Here is a 20,218-nt window from a genome sequence, read left to right on the forward strand (position 1 = left end):
GGGACGCGGAGGCGGTGCCCGCTGGTGCCCACGGTCCAAGAGAAACGAACACGCCGCTGCCGCTCCGCCGCGGCCGCTCTGGTCGTCCGGTGGCAGCGACTCGCCGCGGCGGCGTCTCCCCCCGGGGCTCTGGGCGCCCGGGACGGGGCCGAGCGCCAGCGATCCGGTGGGGTGGGCGGCCGCCCGGCTCCCCGCACCTGTCCGTGCTGCCACGGCAGCGAGTCCGTCCCCGGGCCCGGCGGCAGCGCGGCGCCAAGGGGCCGGATCCGCCCGGCGCCGAGGGCGAGTGCGTCCCGGGGACCCCGCCGAGGCCCCGCCGCGGGCGGCCGGCAGTCCGGTGCGGGGCGGCGGGAGGGGGCGGTGCCGCTGGGGCGCCCGCGGCCCTCAGAGGATCGCGCACTTCCGCCGGGAGCTCTTCTTCTTGCGCCCGTTGCTGATCTTCTCCTTGTGCTTCCGGATCTCCCGCACCAGCGTGTAGAAGGCGTCTTCCACGCCCTGCCGGGGAGCCGCCGCCGTCACCGGCACCCCAAACCCACCCGCGGCGCCCCGAACTTGCTCCGCGGCGCCCCAAATCCAATCATGGCACCCTTGAATCCGCCTGCGGTGCCCAAACCTGCCCCGTGGTGCCCGAAATCCAACCGCGGTGCCCCCAACCCCCCCGCGGCGCCGGCCCCGCCCCACCTGTCTGGTCTTGGCCGAGGTCTCCACGAAGGGGATGCCGTAGCTGCGCGCCAGCTCCTGCGCCTGCTTGGTGTCCACGGTGCGCGAGGGCAGGTCGCACTTGTTGCCCACCAGCACCATGGGGACGTCGTCCGAGTCCTTCACCCGGTTGATCTGCTCCCTGCGGCGCCGGGGCGGGACGGGGCCGTCAGCGCCGGGCCGGGGGCGGCGGCGGCGGCGGCGCCGGGGGCGGCCCCCACCCACCTGTAGTGGTGCACGTCCTCGAAGGACTTGGCGTTGTTGATGGCGAAGACGCAGAGGAAGCCCTCGCCGGTGCGCATGTACTGGTCGCGCATGGCGCTGTACTCCTCCTGCCCGGCCGTGTCCAGGATGTCCAGCAGGCAGGTCTCCCCGTCGATGACCACCTGCTTCCGGTACGAGTCCTGCGGGGCGGCGGCGCTCAGCGGGGCCGTGGGGCCGCGCCGTGGGGCCGTGCCGTGGGGCCGGGCCGCGCCGTGGGGCCGCGCCGCCTCACCTCGATGGTGGGGTCGTACTCGTCCACGAAGTGGTTCTGGATGAGCTGGATCGTCAGCGCGCTCTTGCCCACGCCGCCGGCGCCCACCACCACCAGCTTGTACTCCGTCATCCCGCCGGCCGCGCCGGGCCGGGCTCTGCCCCGCTCCCGAGGGCGCCGCTGCCTGCGGGGCGGCAGCCCGGACGCCTGGGTCCCCCCGGGAGAGGGGGCAGACGGGAGCCCCACCCCGGCTGCACCGACCCGCGCCCCGATCCCGACCCACGGACAGCCCCGATCCCCGATCCCCGGACAGTTCCCCCCCCGCGCCCCGCCCCGCCCGGCCCGGCCCCCTGGGCCCCGAGCCCCCCGGTTCCCTCTGGTCCACTGCCCCGGTCCCCCCCGGTCCCGAAGTCACCGGCCCCGTCCGAGCCGCAGGGTCCCCCCGGTGTCCCCAGGCCCCGGTGTCCCCGTCCCCCCCCGGTCCCGTCCCGTCCCCGCCCCAGCTCCCCCGTCCCGTCTCGGCTCCAGTCGCGGCGCCGGCCCCCCCCGGTCCCGGCTCCCGGCTCCCGGCTCCCCCCCCCCCGGCGCCCCCCGCCCCCACCTGCGGCCGGCTCGGGGCGCCGCTGCCCCCCCCGCGGCCCCGCCCTGCGCCCGCGACGCCCGGAAGGACCCGCGCGCCGGCAGCGCGGCGCAGCCAATGGCGAGGCCGCCGCCCCTCCCCCCCCGAGCCGCAGCCAATCGGCGCCGGGCGAGGAGGCACCATGGAGAGGGCGCGAAGAGCGGGCTAGAGCGGCGGGGACGCCGGCGCCCCCTGGAGCCTGGGGGTGGCAGCTCGCGGGCGGCGCTGCCCCCCCCCCGGGCCCAGGCGTCCCCCCCCCGGGGCCCAGGCGTCCGGCCCCCCCCCCCCCCCCAGCACATTCACACTCGGGCTCTAAGAGCCCCGGCGGCAGCAGGCGCTGAAGTGGCCTCGCGGAGGCGAAGGCCCTTCACGAGGCCGGGGGGGGGCATGGAGCCCCCCAAACCCTATAAAGGGGCCCCGGGGCGGCCGCGGCAGCGCCGTGGGGCACCGCAGCTGCAGGGAGCACGGTTGGGGGGCCCGGACGCCTGGGTCCCGGGGCGCGGGGGGGTCTGTGGGGTGGGGCTGGCCCTGCTGGACGCCTGGGTCCCTTGGGGGAGGTGGACCAGGGGCCCCCGGACGCCTGGGCCCCCCGGGGTGGGATGGGGCAGGGCCCCCGGACGCCTGGGTCCCCGGGGCAGCCAGGGGTGGGGGTGGAGCGGGGTCCCCGGACGCCTGGGTCCCCCGGGGTGCGATGGGGCAGGGCCCCCGGACGCCTGGGTCCCCGGGGCAGCCAGGGATGGGGGTGGAGCGGGGTCCCCGGACGCCTGGGTCCCCCGGGGTGGGATGGGGCAGGGCCCCCGGACGCCTGGGTCCCCAGAGCAGTTGGTGGGGGGGTCCCCGGACGCCTGGGTCCCCAGCAGTGGGGCGAGGCGGGGCCCGGACGCCGGGGCTCCATCGTCTCCCTCCGCAGATGCAGCCTCCCGCCCGGCTCTGCTGCTCGCTGGCTCTGTGGGTGCTGCTGGGGCAGAGCCTGGGCCTGGCCCTGACGGCGAGAGACCCCCGGGGGTCCCGCTGCCCCCGGGGCCGGGGGGGCGCGACCCCCCCCTCTGACCGCAGCCCCCTCCCGCCGCAGCCCAAGGAGCGCCGCGGATGGACCCTCAACAGCGCCGGGTACCTGCTGGGCCCCTGTGAGTAGCCCGGCGCGGAGGGGCCCAGGCGTCCGGGGGCCCTGGGCGCCCCGGGGGGGGCGGAGGGGGAGCCCAGGCGTCCGGGACAGCCCTGCTCTGCCCCACAGACGCCCCCCAGGTGCTGGCGGAGAAGGGCCTGGCTGGGAAACGCGACGCCAGCGCCTGCCCCAACCCGCGGGAGCCGGAGCCCTTCGGTGAGACCCCCCACCACGGGGCCCAGGCGTCCGGCCCCCCCCGCGCCCCGTCTCACCCCCCCGCCGCTCTCGCAGGCCCCGTCGCCCCCCCCGCGGACGAGGCGCCGCTCCGGGAACTGCTGGACGTCGTCTCCTACCTGCGCCTGCAGGGTGAGCGGCCCCGGACACCTGGGTCCCCCGGGGGCCGCGAGCCCGGACGCCTGGGCCCTCTCCCCGCCGCGCTGCTGCTCCCCCCCGCGGAGCCGGAGCCCCCCGGGCGCCTTGGCCTGGAGGCGCCGCAGCCCTGAGCCCGGACGGGGTGGCCCCGGCGCGGCCCGACCGCGGCCCTGCGGACACGGGGACACGGGGACAGGGGACGGGCGAATAAACCTTCCCTCCCGCGCAGCGCTGCCGCCTCCTGCTCTGCCGCGCCCGGACGCCTGGGTCCCCTCCCGGGTGCTGTGGGTCCCGGACGCCTGGGCCCCCCTGCCCGGGTCCTGCGGGTGCCCGGACCCATCTGGACACCTGCGTCCCCCCCGCCTGGGCGCTGTGAGTGCCCGCACGTGCTCGGACGCCTGGGCCCCCCGCCCACCCGCTGTGGGTCCCGGACGCCTGGGCCCCCCCTCCCGCCTGTGTGCGGGTGCCCGGACACCTGCTTCCGTCCCCCTCCCCGTCCCGTCCCCCCCCCGCGAGCGGTTCGGCGCGCCCGGACGCCTGGTCCCGTCCCGTCCCGTCCCCCCCCCGCGAGCGGTTCGGCGCTCCCGGACGCCTGGTCCCCCCCCGCCCCCCCCGAGCGGCTGCCGGGCCAAGACGCGGAGGCGGCGGCGGCGGCAGCGGTTTATTGCGGGCGGGCGGCGGGCGGGGGCGGGGGCGGCGCCAGCAGCTGCCGCGCGTAGGCCTGGAGCCAGCGGCGGCGGCCCAGCGCCGCCAGGAGGCGCCCGCGCGCGCGGAAGGCCGCGTCGTCGCCCAGCGCCAGGGCGCGGCGGCCGGGGGGGGGGGCGGCGGCCGGCGGCGGCCGGGGCTCGGCGGGGGCCGGGGGGGCGCGGGGGGGCGCGGGGGCGCCGGGCCGCAGCCTGCGGGGGAGAGAGGCGTCAGCCCGGACGCCGGGGCCCCGGGGGGAGGTGGGGGGGGGTGTGGGGGCGAGCCCGGACGCCGGGGCCCCCGGGACGGCGGGGGGGGGGGTGGGGCGAGCCCGGACGCCGGGGCCCCGAGGACACCTGGGCCCCGGGACGGCGGGGGAGGTTGGCGTGAGCCCGGACGCCGGGGCCCCGGGACGGCGCGGGGGGGGGGTGGGGCGAGCCCGGACGCCGGGGCCCCGGGACAGCGGGGGGTGGGGGTGGGGCGAGCCCGGACGCCGGGGCCCTGGGGGGAGGTGGGGGCGAGCCCGGACGCCGGGGCCCCGAGGACACCTGGGCCCCGGGATGGCGGGGGGAGGTGGGGGCCAGCCCGGACGCCGGGGCCCCGGGGACGGCAGGGATGTGGGGCGGGGTGGGGCGCCCGGACGCCTGGGCCCCGTGTGGGCAGGGCTGGGTTAGAGCGGAAAGGAGCCGTGAGCCCGGACGCCGGGGCCCCCCCCGGGTGCTCTGGGGGTGTCGCAGGGCCCGGACGCCGGGGCCCCGGGGTACCTGGGGGGGGGCCCCGGGGGGGGCCGGGGGGCCCCGGAGCAGAGCAGGAGCCAGCAGCAGCCCAGGAGGGGGAGGGGCAGGGGGAGGGGGCCCAGCCTCCGCCCGGCCCCGCGCAGCCCCGTCATGGCGCCTGCAGACACCAGTTCGCACCAGTACGCACCAGTATGCACCAGTACACACCAGTGCTCGGCCCCTTCCCACCACAGTGGCCGTCCCAGCCCCCCCCAGTCCATCCCAGTCCCTGTCCTCCTCCGTCCCAGTTCCTCCCAGTTCCTCCCAGCCCACCGCACCCTGTCCCCGGCCATCCCAGTGCTTGTCCCCACGCCCCAGTCTGTCCCACTCTGTCCCAGTACCTACCCCAGGCCCTCCCAGTCTGTCCCAGCCCATCCCAGTCCATCCCCAACTGCCCCAGTGTGTCCAAACCATTCCCAGCATCCGGCCACATGCCCCAGTCTGTCCCAGTCCATCCCAGTCCATCCCACAATGTCCCAGTCCATCCCAGACCATCCCAGCAGCCATCCACACACCCAAATCCATCCCAGTCCCCGTCCCAGTGCATCCCAGGCCATCCCAGTACCCATCCCACAAAGTCCCAGGCCATCCCAGCACCCATCTGCGCACCCCAGTCCATCCCACCACGTCCCAGTGCGTCCCAGTCCATCCCAGCAGCCGTCCATGCACCCAAATCCATCCCAGTCCATCCTGTCCCAGCCAGTCCCCGTCCCAGTCCAGCCCAGCCCAGCCCAGCCCAGCCCAGTCCACCCCACAAAGTCCCAGTCCATCCCAACAGCCATGCATGCACCCCAGCCCATCCCAGTGTGTCCCAGCCCGCCCCAGTCACCATCCCAGCCCATCCCAACGTCCCAGCCCATCCCGGCCCGGCCCGGCCCTGCACCCCAGCCCATCCCAGTGTGTCCCAGTCTGTCCCAGTCCGTCCCGGCCCCTCACCAGTCCCTGTGCGCGGCAGCTGCTGCCGGTGGCTCCCGGCGGCTCCCTTTATCCCCGTCCCCCCCGTCCCCCCCCCCGCGCTAACGAGGCTGGAGGCGCGGGGGCTCGTTAGCGGCGACCCCGGCCCGGCCTGACTCAGCGCCGCGGGGGCGTCGCGGCCTCGTTAGAGCCGCCCTAACGAGCCCGGCGAGGCGCCGCCGCCTCCTGCGCGCGCACGGGGGGGGCCGGACGCCGGGTCCCACCAGTGCACCCAGTCGGCCCCAGTCTGCCCAGGGCGGGGGGGGCCCAGCGCCACCGGGGTCCCTGGCACCCGCACGGCCTCGCACGGGGCCTCGCACGGGGATGACGCACGGGGGCTTCGCACGAGGACGGTGCACGAGGACGGTGCACGAGGACGGTGCACGGGGGCTTCGCACGGGGACGACGCACGGGGGCTTCGCACGGGGACGACGCACAAGGACGGTGCACGGGGGCTTCGCACGTGGATGACGCACAGGGACGACGCACGGGGACGGTGCACAGGGGCTTCGCACGGGGCCCGACAGGACCCACCTGGGCCCTGCACGTGGGGGGCGTGGCCAGCGGCCCCAGGGGCGTGGCCAGGCTTCCCTGGGCGTGGCCATGCAATGGGCGTGGCCAGGGGACCCCAGACCCTGCTTCGGTGGGCGTGGCCGGCACCCGGGGGCGGGGCCAGCACACCGAGGGGCGGGGCCACCTGCAGCACCACCACCCCAGCCACGCCCCCCCCACTTGGGGTGGGACCCAGGCGTCCGGGACCCCTCCCCACCCCGGGGACCCCATGGGGCCCCCCCGGGGGCCCAGGCGTCCGAGCCCCCCCCCCCCCCCCGGGCTCGCAGTACCTGGGCCGTTTCCTCGCCGGGCGCCGGCCGCTCTTGTCCCCTCGGGCTCGGACGCCTGGGTCCGCTGGGGGGGGGCAGGGCTGAGACTGGGGGGGGCCTGGACCCCCCCACATTCCCCCTTGTCCTCATGTCCCCCCCACATCCCATGTCCTCCCATGCCCCCCCGTGCCCCACATCTCCCTGTGCCCCCCCATGTCCCCCCTCATCCCCTCTGTGTCCCCATGGCCCCCCCGCGCCCCCCATGCCCCCCCACATCCCCCCCATAATCCCTACATCTCCCGCACATCCCCCCTGTGCCCCACATCCCCACGCCCCCCCCCCGGGACCCACCTGGTCGCAGGGCGGCCGCTGCCAGGCCCAGGACCCCCCCGAGCCCCCCCAGCAGCACCAGCCCGTGGCCGTGGGGGCCGGGGGCTGGCCCGGACGCCGGGGCCCCTTCCTGCTCCGCCAGCGGGGAGGCCGTCACCGTGCCTGGGGGGGGGCAGGGGGTCAGGGGGGCCCCGGGGGGGTCTGGGGGGGGTCTAGGGGGTCCCAGGGCTCCCTGGGGGGGTCCGGGGGGGTCACCTGGGCGGCAGTGCAGGCGGTCGCAGGCAGGGAAGCGGGGGGTCCGGGGGGGTGGGGGTATCCCAGGGGGGTCAGGGCATCCTGGGGGGGGTGCAGGGGGGGTCTCATGGGTGGGGGGGTCCGGGGGGGTCACCTGGGCGGCAGCGCAGGCGGTCGCAGGCGGGGAAGCGGGGGGTCCGGGGGGGTGGGGGTATCCCAGGGGGGTCAGGGCATCCTGGGGGGGGTGCAGGGGGGGTCTCATGGGTGGGGGGGTCCGGGGGGGTCACCTGGGCGGCAGCGCAGGCGGTCGCAGGCGGGGAAGCGGGGAGGCCGGGGGGGTGGGGGTATCCCAGGGGGGTCAGGGCATCCTGGGGGGGGTGCAGGGGGGGTCTCATGGGTGGGGGGGTCCTGGGGGGGTCCGGGGGGGTCACCTGGGCGGCAGCGCAGGCGGTCGCAGGCGGGGAAGTGGGGGGGCCGCCCCCGCAGGGCCCCCAGGTGCCGGCGCAGGGCCCCCAGCAGCCGGGACACGTTGACGGTCTCCAGGCGGACGCAGCCCTGCGGGTCCTGGGGGGGGGAGGTTTGTCAGCCGGGGGGGGGGGGCGATGCTGGCCCCCCCCGCGCCCCCCCCGCACTCACGTGGATGCGGCACTCGGCCACGAAGGCGATCTGGGCGGCGGCGGCGTGGAGCAGGGGGGCCAGTGCCCCCCCCGCGGCCCCCGCCATGCGCCCCAGGGCCGCCGCCCCGAAGTGCAGCGCCCACAGGTCCGCGCAGGGGCCCTCCTGCGGGGGGGGGGGGGGTCAGGGGTCAAGGGTCAGGGGGCACAGGGTGAGGGGCTGGGGGTCGGGAGTCAGGGGTTGGGGGCCAGGGGGTCAAGGCCAGAGGCCAGGGGCACGGGGTCAGGGGGTACAGGGGGTGCAGGGGGTCAAGGGTCAGGGGTTGGGGGCCGGGGGGGTCAAGGGTCAGGGGTCAGAGGGCACAGGGTCAGGGGCCACAGGGGGTCAAGGTCGCAGGACCAGGGGTCAGGGGTCAGGGTGGGGGGTCAGGGGACGGGGGGGTCACAGCTGTGGGGCCGAGGGACAAATCACCCTGGGGGCCGCGGGGTCAAGGACCGCGGGGTCGGGGGGCAGCAGGTCACAGGTCACACAAGGGTCGGGGTCTGGGGTCGGGGGGGGGCTGGGGACCAGGGGTGCCGGGTTGGGGGCACGGAGGGACGGGGCACATGGGGCGGGGGGTCAGGGGGACCCAGGGGGCGTGGGGGGGGGTCAGAGGTCCAGGGGAACACAGGGGATGCGGGGGGGGAACATAGGATCAGGGGACACGGGGGGGGTGCAGCGTGGATGGGGGGTCACAGGGGGACACGGGGGGGACATGGGGGGTCCCAGGGGGGTCGTGGGGGGAAACGGGAGGGGTCCCGGGGGGGTGGCGGGGGGGTTGCGGGGGGTCCCGGCGGTCCCGGGGGCTCACGGGCTCCAGGTTGGCCGGCATCGCCACGGGATAGTCCAGCAGCAGCCAGGGCGTCTGCGGGGGCAGGAGGTGCTCGGGGGGGGCCGGGGGGGCCCGGGGCAGCTGGGGGGGCAGGACAAGGGGGGGCCCTGGGGCGTTTGGGGGCCCCGGGGGGCTCAGGGGGGCCCAGAGACTCCGGGGGGGGGGTCAGGGGCTTCTGGAAGGTCGGGGGGTCCCGAGGGGATTGGGGGCCCCGGGGGGGGGTCAGGAAGGTCGGGGGGGGGGCCAGGCAGGTCAGGGAGGTCCTGAAAGCGCCCCAAAGGCTTCTGGAGGTCCCAGGGAGTCCGGGGGGGGGCTGGGGGAGTCAGGAGGGTCCTAGAGGGTCCTTGGGGGGGTCCCAGGTATCGGGGGGGGGGTCACAGAGCCTCCTGGGCGGGTTGGGGAGCCCCGGGGGGGCCCAGAGGAGTCTGGGGGGTGCCAGGGGGGTCGGGGGGTCCCCGGAGGGTCCTGGGGAGACTGGGGGGGTGCCAGGGGGCCTGGACAGGTCGGGGGTCCCCGGGGGGGGTCCCAGAGGGTCCCGGGGGGGCTGGGGGGTGCCAGGGAGGCCCGGGGGGGTGCCGGGGGGGTCGGGGGAGCCCAAGGGGGGTCCCGGGGGGGTCGGGGGATCCCGGGGGGGCCGGGGGGGCCCGTCTCTCACCAGCGCGTCCAGGTGGGCGCCGAAGGTGCTGCTGACGGGGTCGAAGTCGAAGGAGCAGCCGCCGCCGGGGGGGGGCCGGGCCAGGAGCAGCAGCAGCGAGACCTGGGGGGGGAGCGGGCTCGGGGGGGCCCAGGCGTCCGGGGGGGCCCAGGCGTCCGGGGGGGGGCGGCACTTACCAGGGCGGCGCCGCGGGGGGCCGCGGGCATCGCGCAGGGCCCGGAGCTGCCGCCGCCGCCGCCCGACCCGGCCCGACCCGGCCCGACCCGGCCCCGCGGGGCTGCGAGCGGCGCCGAGCCGAAAACGAAAGCGGCGCCGGGGCGGCGGAGCGGGGCCCAGGCGTCCGGGGGCCCAGGCGTCCGGGGGGGGGGTGGACCCAAACGTCCGGGAGGAGCCCAGGCGTCCGGGGCCCAGGCGTCCGGGGGGGGGGGCCCAGGCGTCCGGGAAGGACCAGCCGTCCGGGGGGGCCCAGGCGTCTGGGGGGGGGACCCAAGCAACCGGGAGGGACCCAGGCGTCCGAGGCCGCCCCTCCCCTCCCCCCCCGGACCCCGGCGCTGCCTCGAGGGCCCAGGCGTCCGGGCACGTGTTGGTGCCGGGCGCCCCCTGGCGGCGCTCCTGCCCCCCCCCGCGGGGCCCAGGCGTCCCCCCCCCCCCCCCCCCGGACGCCTGGGCCCCCCAGCGCAGTGAACAGAGACAGGACAGAGGCAGCTGCAGGGTTTATTGGGGGGGGGTCGCACCCGGGGGGGGATCAGCCCCCCCCACATCGGGGTCAGAGATCACAGTGAGACCCCAAAACCGGGGTCGCAGGTCGGGGTCAAGTCCAGGGGGGGCAAGGTCAGAGGTCGCGGTCAGCTGACACCCCGGGGGGGTCGGAGGTCGGAGACGGGGGGGGGGTCAGGGCCCGGGGCCCCCCCCGGGCACCCAGAGGCAGCGGGGGCGGCTCAGGCGTCGCGCCAGGTCCCGCTCGGCGCCGGGGGCCTCGGGGGGGCCGGGGGGGGCCCAGGTGCGGGCACAGCCCCCCCCCACTGCCACCGCTGCCTGTGGGAGGACAGGGGCGTTGGGGGGGGCGATGTCGTCCCCCCGCTGCCCCCCCAGTGTCCCACCCCCCCATGCCCCCCCCTCACGTGTCCTGCGGCCCCGTGTCCCATCTGCGTCCCCCCCCGTCCCCTTGGCCCCCCCCCGCATCCCCCCCATCCCCAATATCCCTGTGACCCCCATGTCCCCCCACACCCCCCGGTCACCCCACATGTCCCCCCCATCCCATGTCCCCATGTCCCCCCCACCCCCCGTCCCCCCCATCCCGTGTCCCTGTGTCCCCATGTCCCCCCCACCCCCCTGTCCCCCCCCATCCCGTGTCCCCGTGTCCCCCCCCTCCCGTCCCCCCCGCCCCGCTCACCGGGCCGCCCCCGCAGTGCCAGAGCCCGTCGAGGCCGCGGTGCAGGGACAGCGCCAGGGCCCGCGCGGCCCTGTCGCCCCCGGCCCCCCCTGGCAGCACCGTCAGGGCCCCCCCGGGCAGCCCCCCTGCCGCCAGCGCCTGCGGGAGGAGGCCGCCGTCAGGGGGGGCAGCGGGGGGGGTCAGTGGGGTCCCGGGGGGCTCTTTGGGGGGGTCCTGGGGTCCCCGGGGGGGTCTTGGGGGCTCCTGGGGGGGGTTCCCCAGGGGTTGCTCGGGGGGCTCCTGTGGGCTCTGAGGGGGGGTCCTGGGTCTCACTGGGGTCCCTGGGGGGGTCCCAGAGCGTCCTGGGTTTTTATGGGGGGTCCCGGCTGTTTATGGGGGTTGGGGGGGTCCCGGGGTCTCTGGGGGGGTCCCAGGTGTTTACTGGGGGCCCGGGGGGGTCCCGGGTGTCTATGGGGGTCGCTCTGGGGGGTCCTGGTGATTACGGGGGGGTCCCACGTGTTTACGGGGGTCTTTCTGAGGCTTCCAGGTGTTTTCGGGGGTCGCTCCGGGGTTCCCGGGTGTTTACGGGGGGGTCTGGGGTGATTACGGGGGGGTCCCGGGTGTTTACGGGGGTCTCTCTGGGGCTCCCGGGTGTTTACGGGGGGGTCCGGGGTGATTATGGGGGGGTCCCGGGTGTTTACGGGGGTCTCTGTGGGGCTCCCGGGTGTTTACGGGGGGGTCCGGGGTGATTATGGGGGGGTCCCGGGTGTTTACGGGGGTCTCTGTGGGGCTCCCGGGTGTTTACGGGGGGGTCCGGGGTGATTATGGGGGGGTCCCGGGTGTTTACGGGGGTCTCTGTGGGGCTCCCGGGTGTTTACGGGGGGGGTCCTGGGTGTCGACAAGGGTCTCTCCGGGGTTCCCGGGTGTTTACGGGGGGGTTCGCGGTGATTATGGGGGGGTCCCGGGTGTCTACGGGGGTCCCGGGGGTCTCTCCGGGCCCGGCCCCCCCCGTACCTGGGCGAGGCGCTGCGCCGCGGCGGCGCCGCCAGGGGGCGCCAGCAGCACCACGGCGTTGCCGAGCGCCAGCGCCGCCGGCAGCAGCTCCAGGGCGCCGCGCAGGGGGCGGGGCCCGGCCCAGGCCACGCCCACCACGCCCAGCGGCGCCCGCGTCACCAGCACGCGGCCGCCGGGCACCGCCTACGCGGGGGGCGGGGCGTCAGCATGGTCCCGCCCCGGGGGAGACACCGCCCCCGCCCCCTGCCGCCTGGCCCCGCCCCTCCTGCTCCCGCCGCACTCGCCCGCCCCCTCCCGGCCCCGCCCCTCATTGTCACGCGCGGCTGCTTGCCCCGCCCTCCATCCCCGCCCCCGCAGCCGCGGCGGCCCCGCCCCCATCCCCGCCCCCGCAGCCGCCCCGCCCCCGGCCCCGCCCACCTGGAGGGTGCCGTGCTCCAGCTCGGCGTGCGCCGCCCAGCGCTGCAGCGCCGCGCGCAGCCGCTCGGGGGCGCCGTCGCCCTCGTCCCCGTCGTCGCCGTCGCCGTCGCCGTCGCCGCGCAGCGCCTCGGCCGCCGCCTGCAGCACCCGCGCGCGGGCCGGGCCGGGCCGCCGCCCCCACCTGGGGGGCCGCCGTCACCGGGACCCCCCGTCACCGGGACCCCCCTGGGACCCCCCACCTGGGGGGCCGCCGTCACCGGGACCCCCCGTCACCGGGACCCCCCCATCACCGGGACCCCCCACCTGGGGGGCCGCCGTCACCAGGACCCCCCGTCACCGGGACCCCCCCATCACCGGGACCCCCCACCTGGGGGGCCGCCGTCACCGGGACCCCCCGTCACCGGGACCCCCCTGGGACCCCCCACCTGGGGGGCCGCCGTCACCGGGACCCCCCTGTCACCGGGAACCCCACCTGGGGGGCCGCCGTCACCGGGACCCCCCGTCACCGGGACCCCCCTGGGACCCCCCACCTGGGGGGCCGCCGTCACCGGGACCCCCCGTCACCGGGACCCCCCTCGGGACCCCCCTGGGACCCCCCACCTGGGGGGCCGCCGTCACCGGGACCCCCCTGTCACCGGGACCCCCCACCTGGGGGGGCCGCCGTCACCGGGACCCCCCCCGTCACCGGGACCCCCCTCGGGACCCCCGTCACTGGGACCCCCCCATCACCAGGACCCCCCCACCCGTGGGGCCGCCGTCACCCGGACCCCCCCATCACTGGGACCCCCCCCAGGACCTCCCACCTGCAGGGCCGCCGTCACCGGGACGCCCCCGTCACCGGGACCCCCCCATCACCGGGACCCCCCACCTGGGGGGCCGCCGTCACCGGGACCCCCCGTCACCGGGACCCCCCCATCACCGGGACCCCCCACCTGGGGGGCCGCCGTCACCGGGACCCCCCGTCACCGGGACCCCCCTGGGACCCCCCACCTGGGGGGCCGCCGTCACCGGGACCCCCCGTCACCGGGACCCCCCTCAGGACCCCCCTGGGACCCCCCACCTGGGGGGCCGCCGTCACTGGGACCCCCCTGTCACCGGGACCCCCCACCTGCGGGGCCACCGTCACCGGGAACCCCCCATCACCGGGACCCCCCCGGACTCCCCCCCAGGACCCCCCCACCTAAGGGGCCACCGTCACCGGGACCCCCCACCTGCAGCACCAGCACTGGGGGGGGCAAACGGAACCAGGAATGGACTGGGACCCTCCCAAGGGCCCAGGCGTCTGGGGGATCCCCCCCCCCCAGGGGCCCAGGCGTCCGGCGCCCCTCACCCGTCAGCAGCGCGCTGGGCGGCCTCCACGGCGGCGGCGATGTCATCAGCGATGTCAGCAGCGATGTCATCGGCCTTGGTGGCCTCCAGCTGCTCTGGGCTGGGGGGGGCAGTCAGGGGCAGCCTTGGGGTCCCCCCGGACCCCCCGGGGGGGTCTCGGATGGGGGGGCAGCGTGGGGGGGGGGGGTCACACCGGGGGGGGCCGGGCTCACCTGGGGCCATCGTCCGGGGGGGGCTCCATCCCGGGGGGGGGCCCGGCAGGGGGGGGCAGCTCCCAGGGGGGGCACCCGAATTCATACAGTGCCTGGGGGGGGCCGGGGCGGTCAGCGGGGGGGGCAGGAGCTGGGGACCCCCCAGGACCCCCCCAGAGACAGCAGGCCCCCCCCGGCCTGCCCCAGACCCCCCTGGGGACCCCCAGCCCCCGTGTCCCCCCTTGTATCCCCCCCGGACTCCCCCGTGCCCCCCCCGTCACCTCCAGGCCCTGTCCCCCCCGTCCCCCCCGTCACCTCCAGGCCCTGTCCCCCCCGTCCCCCCCGTCACCTCCAGGCCCTGTCCCCCCCCGTCCCCCCCCCGTCACCTCCAGGCCACCGTCGTCCCCCTCTCCCCATGTCCCCCCCCAGCCCCCGTGTCCCCCTCTGTCCCCCCCCCGTCCCCCCCGTCACCTCCAGGCCCTGTCCCCCCCGTCCCCCCCGTCACCTCCAGGCCCTGTCCCCCCCCGTCCCCCCCCGGTCACCTCCAGGCCGCCGTCGTCCCCCGTCCCGTTGCCCTCGGTGCCGCCGGCGCCGCTCGCCGGGTCCAGCAGGTTCTGGGCGTTGACCCAGACCAGCCCCACGCGCAGCCTGGGGGCGGGGCCGGGGTCAGGGGGCGGGGCCGGGGTCAGGTCAGGGGTCAGGGGTCAGGTCAGGGGTCAGGTCACCTGGCGGCCAGGCCTGCGGCCAGCGCAGCGTCCTCGGCCCAGACGCCGGCGGCCCAGACCCGGGGCAGCGCCTTGGCCACCGCCGCCGCCTCCGCCGGGGTCCGGACGGGCAGGAGCACCACGACGGGGCCCTCGGGCTGGGGGGGGCGTTAGAGACCCCCCGGGGGAGAAGGGACCCCCCCGGGGCAAGAGGGACCCCCTGGGGAAAGAGGGACCCCCCTGGGGCAAGAGGGACCCCCCCCCGGGGCAGGAGGGACCCCCCCCAGGAGCACCACGACGGGGCCCTCGGGCTGGGGGGGGCGTTAGAGACCCCCCGGGGGAGAAGGGACCCCCCCGGGGAAAGAGGGATCCCCTGGGGAAAGAGGGACCCCCCTGGGGCAGGACGGACCCCCCGGGGCAGGAGGGACCCCCCCGGGGCAGGACGGACCCCCCCCAGGAGCACCACGACGGGGGCCTCGGGCTGGGGGGGGGCGTTAGAGACCCCCCCGGGGGAGGAGGGACCCCCCCGGGGAAAGAGGGACCCCCTGGGGAAAGAGGGACCCCCCTGGGGCAGGACAGACCCCCCCGGGGAAAGAGGGACCCCCTGGGGAAAGAGGGACCCCCCTGGGGCAGGACAGACCCCCCCGGGGCAGGACGGACCCCCCCCCCAGGAGCACCACGATGGGGCCCTCGGGCTGGGGGGGGCGTTAGAGACCCCCCCCCCGGGGGAGGAGGGAGTCCCCCAGGGAAAGAGGGACCCCCCCGGGGCAGGACAGACCCCCCCGGGGCAAGAGGGACCCCCCTGGGGCAGGACGGACCCCCCTGGGGCAGGAGGGACCCCCCCCAGGAGCACCACGACGGGGCCCTCGGGCTGGGGGGGGCGTTAGAGACCCCCCCCCCCGGGGGAGGAGGGAGTCCCCCAGGGAAAGAGGGACCCCCCCGGGGCAGGACAGACCCCCCCGGGGGAGGACAGACCCCCCCCGGGGGCAGTTGTCCCCCCCCGGGGCAATTTGTGGCCCCTCCCCAGCGCAGTTAGTTGCCCCCCCGGGGCCATTCCCCCCCCGCCCCGTCGCTCACCCCCTGGCGGACGCAGCGCGAGGTGGGGGCGACCCCCGTGATCAGGGTGGGGGGGTAGAAGCGCCCCCCCGGGGGCAGCGGCGCCGACGACTGGAACACCTGGCGGGGGGCAGAGGGGGCGGCACCTGTGGGCTCCGGCGTCCGGGACCCCCCCGGACCCCCCCGGACCCCCGCTCCGCCCTGGGCCCCGGCGTCCGGGAGCACCAGCCCCCCTGCAGACCCCCCCACAGGCCCCGGCATCTGCACCCCCCCTCACCTGGGCGCCCTTGGCCCCCCCCAAGATGGGCCCAGGCGTCCTGGCCCCCCCCGGGGTCCCGGTGTCCAGCCCCCCACCCCTTCACCGGGCCCCGACCCCCCTCACCTGGGTGCCCTCAGCCCCCCCCCCACGATGGGCCCCGGCGTCCTTGGCCCCCCCACGATGGGCCCCGGCGTCCGGCCCCCCCTCACCTGGGCGCCCTCCGCCCGGGCCTCGCTCACCAGCTCCTCGGGGCCGGCGGCGGGGGGGGGCAGCGGCCCCACGTCGCTGGCGTCGTCCAGGGGGTCCCCGGGCCGCAGCCCCCCCAGCCGGGCCCGGAGCCGCCGGGCCAGCGCCGCCGCCACCCCCTCCTGCGCCAGCACCAGGCACCCGCCCGCCGGCACCTGCCCCCCCCGGGACCCCCCCGGTCTGAAACTGCCCCCAAACCCCCCCAAACTGCCCCAAAACCCCCCCAAAACCCCCCAAACTGCCCCAAAACCGCCCCCCGCCACCCCCTCCTGCGCCAGCACCAGGCACCCGCCTGCCGGCACCTGCCCCCCCCAGGACCCCCCCGGTCTGAAACTGCCCCCAAACCCCCCCAAACTGCCCCAAAACCCCCCCAAAACCCCCCAAACTGCCCCAAAACCGCCCCCCGCCACCCCCTCCTGCGCCAGCACCAGGCACCCGCCTGCTGGCACCTGCCCCCCCCCGGGACCCCCCCGGTCTGAAACTGCCCCAAAACCCCCCCAAACTGCCCCCTGGAACCACCCCCAAACCAGCCCCCGCCGCCCCCCTCCTGCACCAGCACCAGGCACCTGCCTGCCGGCACCTGCCCCCCCGGGGCCCCCCCGGCTGTGAGACCCCCAAGACCCCCCTGAAAGCCCCCCAAAACCCCCCCAAACTGCCCCAAAACCACCAACGTTCGCCACCTCTGCCCCAAATGCCCCGAACTGCCCCCAAACTGCTGAACGCAGCACCTACGACCCCCCCCGACCCCCAAACCCGGCCCCCCTGCCCCCCCCCGGCCCCCTCACCAGCCCCGGGGGGGCCCCGGCGGCAGCGGCGATGGCGGCAGCGGCAGCGTCCAGGTCGGCCGAGTCGAGGACGATGGCGAGCAGCCGCCCGCCGAGGGCCAGCGAGAGCCGGGGGGGGCGGCCGGCCGCGGCCACGGCCCTGCGCAGCGCCTGCCCCTCCTGCATGGGAGCGCACGGGAACACGCGTGAACACACGTGTGCACACGCGAACACACGCGAACACATGAGCACGAGCAGCCGCCCCGCCCACCCTGCCACTGCCTCGCGCAGCGCCTGCTCTTCCCGCACGCGCGGGAGCACACGTGAACACGCATGCACACACGTGGGAACACATGTGAGCACATAAGAGCACACGCGAGCCCGTTGCACGCCTCTTGCACGTGCCCTGCACGCACCTCCCACGCGCCCTGCACGGTCCCTTGCACCCCTCGCACGCCCCTCGCCTGCTCCTCGCACGCCCCACACGCCCCCCGCACCCTTTGCACGCGCCGTGCACACCCCCCCGCCCCACACGCCCCCCCCAGACCCCCCGGTACCTCCTGGGGGCCGACGAAGGCCACGGCGGCCAGGGCCGGGTGGGCGGCCAGGGCGCGGCGCAGCGCCGGGGGCCCCGTCAGCACGTTCAGCAGCCCGGGGGGCAGCGGCGCCCCCCCCCCCAGCGCCGCCAGCAGCAGCGGGGCCAGCGGGGCCTCCGCCGGCGGCAGCAGCACCACCGCGTTGCCTGCCGGCCCCGTCAGCCGGGCGCCCGGGGCCCCTCGGACGCCGGGGCCCCTCGGACGCCGGGGCCCTTCCCACTCACACGCCAGACCCCCGGACGCTGGGGCCCTTCCCACCCACGTGCTGGGGCCCCTCGGACACCGGGGCCCCTGGACACCCACACCCAGGACCCCTGGACACCGGGGCCCCTCAGACACCAGGGCCCTTCCCACCCGCACACTGGGGCCCCCCGGACACCAGGGCCCTTCCCACCCGCACACTGGAGCCCCCCGGACGCCGGGGCCCCTGGACGCCGGGGCCCTTCCCACCCGCATGCCAGGGCCCCTTGGATGCCTGCGTCCCTCAGACACCCGGGTCCCTCCCACCAGAATGCTGGGGCCCCTCGGACACCTGGGCCCATCCTACCCGGACGCCTGGGCCCCTCAGACACCCGGGTGCCCCCTGCCTTGAATACCTGGGTCCTTCCCACCCGGACACCTGGGCCCCTCAGACTCCTGGGCCCCTGCTACCCGGACACCTGGGCCCCTTGGACACCCGGGTCCCTCCTGCCCTGGATGCCTGGGTCCTTCCCACCCGGACACCTGAGTCTCTCCCGGTCTGAACGCCTGGGCCCCTCCTCCCGGACGCCTGGGCCCCTGCCCCCCCCCCGGACGCCTGGGCCCCGGCACTCACCCATGGCCAGCGCGGGCGCGATCCTCCAGAGCGCGGCCAGCAGGGAGCAGGGGGAGGCGACGATGACGGCCACCACCCCTGGGGACAGGCCTCAGCGGGCGCCCGGACGCCTGGGCCCGCAGGGCGGGAAGGGGGGGGGACGGGGGGGACGGACACCAGGGCCCCTTGGGGGGGGCCGGGCCACGGGGACCCCAGGAGGGGGGTTGGGGGTCCTGGCCGGGGGGGTCCTTGTGGGGGGGGGTCCCGGGGGGTCCCTTGGGAGGGTCCCGGTGGGGTCAAGGGTCCTGGTGGGGTCAAGGGTCATGGGGTCGGGGGTCGCAGGGGTTGGGGGTCGCGGGGGTCTCACCGAGGGGTCCCCAGCCGCGGGGCCGCCCCAGCTGGACGGGGGGGGGTTGGGGGTTCCTTGGGGGTCCCGGCAGGGTCAGGGGTCGCGGGGGTCACAGGGGTTGGGGGTCACAGGGGTCGGGGGTCACAGGATCGCGGGGGGGGGGTCTCACCGAGGGGTCCCCAGCCGCGGGGCCGCCCCAGCTGGACGGGGGGGGTTGGGGGTTCCTTGGGGGTCCCGGCAGGGTCAGGGGTCGCGGGGGTCACAGGGGTTGGGGGTCGCAGGGGTCGGGGGTCACGGGGTCGCGGGGGGGGGGTCTCACCGAGGGGTCCCCAGCCGTGGGGCCGCCCCAGCTGGACGGGGGGGGTTGGGGGTTCCTTGGGGGTCCCGGCAGGGTCAGGGGTCGCGGGGGTCACAGGGGTTGGGGGTCGCAGGGGTCGGGGGTCACAGGGGTCGTGGGGGGGGTCTCACCGAGGGGTCCCCAGCCGCGGGGCCGCCCCAGCTGGGCCCCCGCCGCCGCCCTCCGCAGCAGCCGCAGCGCCAGGGGCAGGTCGTCGTCCCGCGTCGCCGCCAGCGGCCGCCCCGAGGGCAGCGAGTCCAGAGCCGCCAGCGCTGCCCCCGCCGCCCCCACCGCCCCCGCCAGCCTGCGGGGAGGGGGCACGGGGGGCGCTGGAAGGGACTGGGAGGGGCTGGGGGGCTACTGGGGGGGACTGGGGGCTACTGGGGGGCGCTGGGAGGGATTGGGGGGACTGGGGGGCTACTGGGGGGTGCTGGGAGGGATTGGGGGGGTGATGGGTCTCTTGGCGGCACTGGGAGGCACTGGGAGGCTACTGGGGGGGACTGGGAGGGATTGGGGGGCTACTGGGGGGCACTGGGAGAGACTGGGAGGCTATTGGGAGGAACCGGGAGGGGCTGGGGGGAGCCCTGGGTGGGGCTCAGGGGTCATGGGGGTCACGCGGGGTCAGGGGGGGGTCACAGGGTAGCAGGGGGTGGGGCCTGGGGTCATGGGTCACTGAGGGGAGGGGCCAAAGGGGACAGGCCCCCATTGGCCCCACCCCTCCCCAAAGCCCCACCCTCCATCGGGCCCCACCCCCTCCACACAGCCACACCCCCATCGGACAGGTTGTGATGCCCCGCCCCAGCCCCGCCCCCTCAGGCCCCACCCCACTCACCCCCACAGGCCCCGCCCCCACAGGCCCCGCCCCACTCACCCCAGCAGGCCCCGGGCCCTCTCGGGACCCCCGAGTCGTCCCCAGGCCTCCGCCGCCCCCACCGCCGCCGTCATGGCCGCCGCCACGTCCTCCGCGTCGCCCCGCGGCACCGACGCCAGCCGCCGGCCTGCGGGGGGGGTCAGCGGGGCCCGCGTGACCCCTGACCTGACCCCCGACCCCGACCCGACCCCTGACCCCCGGCCCCGGCCCATACCCGTGGCGGCCTCGCGGACCTCCAGCGTCTCCCGCCCCGGCGGCTTCAGCCAGGCGCCAGCCACGAAGTGCCCCAGGCTGCGGCCCTGGGCCTCCAGCCAGGCCTGCGGGAACCACGGTCACCTGGGCGCCCCGGCCCCCCCGGCCCCGGCCCCCCCGGCCCCGGCCCCACCTGCCCCGCCGCGGCCCCCCCGCGCCCGGGACCCGTCGCCATCGCCGAGAAGATCTCGGGCACCGGCGGCGCCGCCGCCGCCATGGCCCTGCCCGCCCGGCTGCCACCGAGTCCCGCCCCGGGGGAAAGAGCGGCCCCCGGACTGCCACAGAGTCCCGCCCCCGGGGGAAAGAGCGGCCCCCGGACTGCCACAGAGTCCCGCCCCCGGGGGAAAGAGCGGCCCCCGGACTGCCACAGAGACACGCCCCCGGGGGAAAGAGCGGCCCCCGGACTGCCACAGAGACACGCCCCCCCCCGGGGGAAAGAGCGGCCCCCGGACTGCCAC

At 78.1% G+C, this 20,218-nt stretch overlaps 1 protein-coding gene across 1 annotated transcript; it reads right to left on the reverse strand.

Annotated features, from left to right (window-relative positions):
* Nucleotides 1-241: 241 nt before the first annotated feature.
* On the reverse strand, nucleotides 242-20,078 carry LOC135325488 (aldehyde dehydrogenase family 16 member A1-like). Its single transcript, XM_064503607.1, has 27 exons — nucleotides 19,894-20,078; nucleotides 19,723-19,825; nucleotides 19,509-19,635; nucleotides 18,769-18,941; nucleotides 17,973-18,050; nucleotides 17,120-17,304; nucleotides 16,584-16,742; nucleotides 15,762-15,953; nucleotides 15,315-15,413; nucleotides 14,259-14,395; nucleotides 14,076-14,181; nucleotides 13,555-13,646; nucleotides 13,344-13,442; nucleotides 12,014-12,194; nucleotides 11,597-11,779; nucleotides 10,604-10,741; nucleotides 10,104-10,245; nucleotides 9,211-9,683; nucleotides 8,535-8,588; nucleotides 7,706-7,849; nucleotides 7,501-7,633; nucleotides 6,857-6,997; nucleotides 6,527-6,590; nucleotides 1,196-1,358; nucleotides 925-1,103; nucleotides 682-841; nucleotides 242-495 (listed from the first exon to the last, which is right to left on the reverse strand). The coding sequence occupies exons 1-27, from the start codon at nucleotides 19,975-19,977 to the stop codon at nucleotides 385-387; spliced, it is 3,900 nt and encodes a 1,299-aa protein (XP_064359677.1). The 5' UTR covers nucleotides 19,978-20,078; the 3' UTR covers nucleotides 242-384.
* Between the last annotated feature and the right edge of the window lie 140 nt (nucleotides 20,079-20,218).

This window comes from Dromaius novaehollandiae, chromosome 39, assembly GCF_036370855.1.
Source record: "Dromaius novaehollandiae isolate bDroNov1 chromosome 39, bDroNov1.hap1, whole genome shotgun sequence".
In the NCBI taxonomy this organism is placed as follows: Eukaryota; Metazoa; Chordata; class Aves; order Casuariiformes; family Dromaiidae; genus Dromaius; species Dromaius novaehollandiae.